At 48.9% G+C, this 6,000-nt stretch overlaps 1 protein-coding gene across 1 annotated transcript in view; it reads left to right on the top strand.

The window, feature by feature from the left end:
• Positions 1-1,708: 1,708 nt before the first annotated feature.
• SYNPR (synaptoporin) overlaps positions 1,709-6,000 on the top strand; it is a 103,184-nt gene continuing 98,892 nt past the window's right edge. The window contains exons 1-2 of the mRNA XM_018068403.2: positions 1,709-1,817; positions 1,916-1,981. Coding sequence (XP_017923892.1) covers positions 1,800-1,817; positions 1,916-1,981 — 84 coding nt within the window. The 5' untranslated portion in view covers positions 1,709-1,799. The remainder of the gene's footprint in view (positions 1,818-1,915; positions 1,982-6,000) is intronic.

The following is a 6,000-nucleotide window of genomic DNA, read 5'->3' as shown; positions in this document are numbered from 1 at the left end:
TTGTGGGTCCCTTCCAACTCAGGATATTGCATGATAATTTCTTCTTCAGGCATGAGAGCTGAAGGCAGGTGGCTTGCAGTGTGGCATCTCTGCACCAGTGAGAGAAGTCCTGGATGAACGTCAGAGGGATAATTGCGTGTCCCTGCCTGCTTGTGACTCTTGGAGGCTTAGGGGTGCTCTGCCCTCATGCTTCTGTGAGGGGACTGCCTCCCACGGCACTGAGCCACCAGCAGGCAGTTACTGGAATTGCTGAGAAGTGTTTTGTGTTTCCTAGAGGTTGTTATTTAAATAAATAAATAAAAGCACACTTGGCATCGTTTTGTAAGGAAAAATTATCCATTTTTTCTTTCCTGCTTTCTTCTCCTAGGGCAGAAAGAAAGCAGGGCATAAAAACAACAGTTTTAAATCGAAAAAAATTAAATGTAATGGTAATTCTAGCCTCAAAGATAGGTTTGATATGGTAAAAGAAATTATTTAAGCTAAAGAAAAATCTGAACCCAGTGCCACCACTATCACAGACTTCAGGTGGGTTTGTTTCAGATATATGACTTTGACACAAAATTGTTTGCCTCAAATTCCAGTGAAAACTTCACAAATTTATCTTCACCCTGATGCATCTTGTTTACTCCAAGAATACATTTATCTTGTTGTTTTGTTTTGGTTTTGGTTTGTTTATTTGTTTGGGGTTTTTTAGGTAGCGATTCAGTTTCAGCAAAACTAATTGACTTATTAAACTTTTGCAGATGGCTGATTCCTTACAGGGCGTAAAAGCTTCAGGTATTTTTTAGGCAGATCTCTGACCTACTTACAGCCCAAATCCTATTTGAGCACCGGTGTCCTTCTGGTGGCACAACTGGTTATCAGGGTGGCAGTTAAGTTGAATATGCAAATGTTTGCAGAGTCAGGGCCTAAATCTATTTGGTGTTTTACTGTTAAATGGGGTGATGGATTTGTACCCTGAGCCTTTGCTGGGGCAGGAACTCACTCCATCACAAAATCCTCACTGTAATGTTTTAATGTCACAAGGACCTGGAAACGCTGTCAGTGAGTGTGGATGTACACAGGGAACCTCTGCTCCTGCCAGGCTGTGCCACCCAAGATGTACTAGAATTATTAAGGCTCTGCTGGGAAACGAGGCCAGGACAACAACAAGAGAGAAAACGCTGTTCTGCTGTCAAGGAAATGCTCGAAAAGCAGGAGGGAGCGAGGGCTGGGAGCGCAGAGCTGCAGCCCTGTGGCCGCGGGGGCGGCGGGCGAGTTCGTCCCGGGAGGGCGAGAGGGGACGGAAGGACAGGGGGTGGTGGGTGCCATCCCTTAAAATATGAATAGTTTCTGTGCGGGCGGTGAGGAGGCAGTTTGTTTTCTTCTTTCTTTTTTTTTTTTTTTTTAAATTTATTTATTTATTATTTTCCCCGACGTCTTCCTTCTCTTTCCCGTCCCGAAATAATAATTCAAAATATATATATATTTTAAAATAATATTAATTAAAAAGCAATACTAATTAAAAAATACATACTGAATTTAAAAAATGAATAATAATTAAAAGGAACCAAAAAAAAAAAAAAAATTAACGCCGATCCAAAAAGTGCCGGAGCGGCTGCCGGGGGCCGGGCGGCTCCGCGGGGGCAGCGGGCGGGGGGCCGGGCGGCTCCGCGGGGCGGTGCCGGGGGGCGCGGGCCCGCCCGGGCTGCTCCGCCCGGCTGCGCGGGGGCAGCGCCGCGCATCCGGCTGGCGGGCGGGAGGCTTCCGCTCCGCTCGGCTCCGCGGCCGCTCGGCTCGCTCCGCGGGGCTGCGGCGCCATGGAGGCGGTGGACCAGGTACGCGGAGCCCCGCGGGCGGTGCGCGGTGTGGGAGCGCGGAGCGGGCGCGGTGCTGACCCTTCTCTCTCTGTCTGTCTCTCTCTCTCTGCCCGCAGCTCGCCTCCGCGGGCACTTTCCGCGTGGTGAAGGAGCCGCTGGCCTTCCTCCGGGTGCTCGAGTGGGTGAGTCCGAGGCGTGGGGGGTGTCGGGGGGGCTGTCCCCAAAGTCCGCGCCCCGCGGAACAGGTGGGAGCTGGGCCGGGCTGGCGACAGGGGACGCGGGGGCTGGAACAGGGACACGGGGCTGGAGACTCGCGTCCTACAGCGCTTGTGGCCGGCGGGCGGGCTGGGGCTGGTTTGTGGGTGCGCCCCCCCTCATCCTTGTGCTGGCTGTAAACGAATTAAAAAAAAAAAAGAGAAAAGCGAGGAAAATAAAATCCTCATTATGCATTTAGCAAACTTGTCTCTGGGCCGAGCGGGGAAGGAGGCAGATAATTGGTGTGCGGAGCAATGTCACTGTGTGTTGCTCTGATGCTCATTCGTAGTGAAGTCTGCAGGTCAAATGACATCCATCGCCAGTAGGTCTGCGGGAGCAGAGAGCCTCTCTGAACGGAAAGTTCAGAACATGTCATGGAGGATTAATCACATTCCCCTAACGCCGACTGGCTGGGGAATTATGTAAGCCGCGTATTTTGGGGGGCGCGTCCCCGTGCGGGTGCGTTTATCCACATGTTCGCACCCGCCCCGCGCAGCCCGGCCGCGGGGTGCCTGCCAGGGGGTGTTTTGGCGTGCTGGGGGCAGCTGCTCGCCCCGGACCCTGTCCTGCTCACCAGCAGCAGCTTCTCTTCCCCACTGGGCTCCTCGAAGCACCGGGTCCCATGGAGCTGGGTGATGAGGATGTGGTGGAGCCATGGGCCTGGGATGAGGTGGCCCCACAATGGGGTCACCTGCATGTAGTGCTGGATGGATGGACGAGGTCCCTTTCATTCCTAGCCCAGAACTCCACAGACCCACATGGTGCTGCTGCTCCTGCTTCAAGGAGAAGTCAGGACATCCGGGGGCTGAGCCCCAGCCACTGATCTGAGGGTGCTTCAGCCACTCTGCAGCGCTCGCCGTGGGGCAGAAGAATGGGGAGCAAAGCTATTCCTATGGCAAATAGTCACTGGGAGTATGGTCTTTTGGCTGTCTGCCTGATGAGGCAATGTCTGGTGGAAATTGGGAAGCAAGCTCTTCCAGAAAGGGCTCTGTACTGGTGGGCATGGGCTGTGCCCTCAAGGAAGCTGTTGGCCCCGGTCGGTGCATTGACGTCCTAGGGACAGTGAGTGGGAACTCTTCTCCTGGCAGTTTCCTGGGTCTGTAACTTCTTCCAACAGCCAAATACAAAAGCTGCCTTTGTCATGGTTGGAAGCCACGTGTAGAACTCTTCTGGCTGGTTTAAGTGCACATGGCTTGTCTGTGTACATGTACATGCACACACGGTATGTAAAGAGAGCTCTTCTGACACGGCCAAGGTGTGCCCGTCCTTGGCAATATGGGAATGTGGGACAAGGGTGCAGAGTGTGTTAACATTTGAGATGATCTGAGAAATTACTTTTTCTCCTTTTGACATGTATGTGTAAGTAGAATTAAGCATATTTTAGTGTATGATGTTTCAGATTTTTTTTTTTAATATACTTGAAAGGCTTTTTGGATTACGCAAATTCCATCTCTGTTCAATTAATCTTGTTGCTCCCATCTTCTTTCTCTTCTTACCATGCCTCCCAACTGCTATTCTACCTCTCCCTACCATCTCTGGTCTTGACTAACTGTCCATCTCTCCCTCAAACTCCTTTTATCAGCCTAATCATAATTTTAAACTTTAAAAGAAGACCAAATGCTCCAGCCAATTCTGTGTCCACTTCCATGTCCCCCGGCAGCCTTGCAGACCTCATTGCACTTGGTCAGAACAGTCAAATTACACCCTTTAACACCTCCCACTTGAGTCCTAGATTGCATCTGCAGAGAAATAAAGTTCATAGCCCAGCTGGTGACGCAGCAGTTCTGGGTGTTGGGTGGCTCTCGTGCCTGGGGGGAGGCTCTGTGGTGTTGCAGCACAGATGGCAGAGCTGTGGGGGCTCCTCAGAAAGGCTGGTAGGGTGGAGGTGGTGCAGGCTGAAAATGTCCTCAGCTGGTCCAGGCAGTCCAGCCTTGAATTTGTGCTCTCGTTTGGGTTGGCTCACAGTGGTTCTGGGGTGAGCATGTCTTTATTCATAAACCTCTTGTACAGTGATGCTGTTGAAACTTGTGTGTTTGTGAGTGCAAACATTTGCAGGTCTGGAGGCAACTGAGGTGGCTGTAGGTTTCTCAGGTGTGAAACTGTAACTGTTGAAGAATTAATCTGTGTGCGGATGCCAGTTTGCCTGAAGTCTGGCTCAGGCATCATGGACCTCTATCTTGAGCAGCAGGGACCTTATCTGACCTTCTTCAATCTCCTGCTTTGACTGTCACCTAACACCCAGAGAGAAGCTGCTGAGATAAGAATGATTCTTGAATATTCACAGCACTGTAATATGTTTTCATTTGCATTTCCCATGTACTCTGTAATCTTATTTTCAGCCAAGAAATTGCATTTAGAAGCCATTAAGAGGCAACATTGGCTCAAGCCCAGGAAAGGTTAAGAGAAGGAAAAAAGTCCAAGGAGTGACTTGCAGCAAGTAAGCAGAAGTTGCATTTTTTGAACTCTACCTTGGCAATAAAGTTTGTGGATCACAAATCTGAGCTTGGAAAACTACACACAGCTGTACTGGGTGAGCCCTGGGTGTTTCCAGCTTTGAGTCAACTCTGGCTTCATGGCATGTGCTGGGGGCAGGGAAGAGCTGTTTAAAAGCTGTATTTGTTCTTGCTTCTTTTTATTCCCTTGGCTGTTACTCCACAGATCTTTGCATGAGAAGAGTGTTCTTCTGAAGCTGATTTCTCATGATAATCTACTGTGGCACTACAACTAGTAGCAATGTCACAAACACTCTTACAACTTCACTTGAGAAATGATTCTCTTATCCATGCACCTGACAATAATGAATAAGGAAGGATGAAAGAGAAGAAATATGTTCATTTGTCTCCCTGGATTAATTTCAGTCCTGCAACTCTCTGATGTGTTTAGACTGTTTTTACTGGGGTCCACAAAAAGTGAGCAAGACAAAGCAAGTTTGTCACTTTTGGTCTATTTGTTTTGCAGTTGCTGCCTCTCTGGAGCCCTAGAAAAGGAAATTAAGTGAAAAGCAGGGCTCTGCCCTTGCAGTGTGGTGGGTATAGGAACTACCTGGTGTAATCAGGTTGTTACCGGCAAATATATTTTTGTAGAAATGGAAACTTTGTATCCCTGGGCTGCGGTTTTTAATTACCTCTGTGAATTGCCACAAACAACTTTCTTCCTGCAAACCCAAAGCAACCTGATATTTGTCCTGTTTCCACGTGAAGTAACAGGAGCTGCAGCGCTGTCCTTAATGCCTTTCCATGTATTCCATCATAAATAGCAAGGATGTAGAAACTCCACCATTTTGCCAGTCAGGAGGTGCTGTGATTGCCTTGATGATTATCTACAGGTTGGTGTTTTAAAATACCTTGCAATGAGCTCCCTGCTCCACCAGCTTGCAGCCCTGTCTGGTCTGGTATGGGCAGAACAGAGGGATGTTTTTGGCACAAAGGCCACACAGTAACTCTGTCTAAGCCGGTGCTGTTTTTATTTGGGCACATGTAAATCATTTATGTTGCAGGACAGATCTCATGGACACTGTGGGTTTTCTTGATAGGACAACTTGGAAGTGGACGTTAGGGTGATCGGTGAACCCAAATGTGTCTGAGGAATTGTTTTAATTCTTGTGCAGAAAAAAATACATTCCAGACATTGCATGAGTGGAGTTCATCACTGCTCATGAGTATCTTCATGGGATGTGCCACGGAGTTCCAAAGCATTGCAGGGCCTTTGGACATCAAATCTCTGGTGGAAATTGTACAAAGGTGGTTTGAAAAATCTGTGTGTAGTGTACATGGACTGAGCTAACCTTGCTTTGCTTGGTTGCCTTCACACTGTGATCATTTGACTGGTGAGACAGGAAAAAGGCCAGGCTGCTGCCTGCCTGGCAAGAGTCAAGCTTGCTTTGATTGTATAGATTCTGAAAGGGTTAGCACCCCTTGCCTTGCAAACAGATGCGTATTTGGGAGGC

This window comes from Manacus vitellinus, unplaced genomic scaffold (genome assembly GCF_001715985.3).
Source record: "Manacus vitellinus isolate BGI_N305 unplaced genomic scaffold, ASM171598v3 scaffold_14_pilon, whole genome shotgun sequence".
In the NCBI taxonomy this organism is placed as follows: Eukaryota; Metazoa; Chordata; class Aves; order Passeriformes; family Pipridae; genus Manacus; species Manacus vitellinus.
This window is presented reverse-complemented; position numbering and strand designations above follow the sequence as displayed.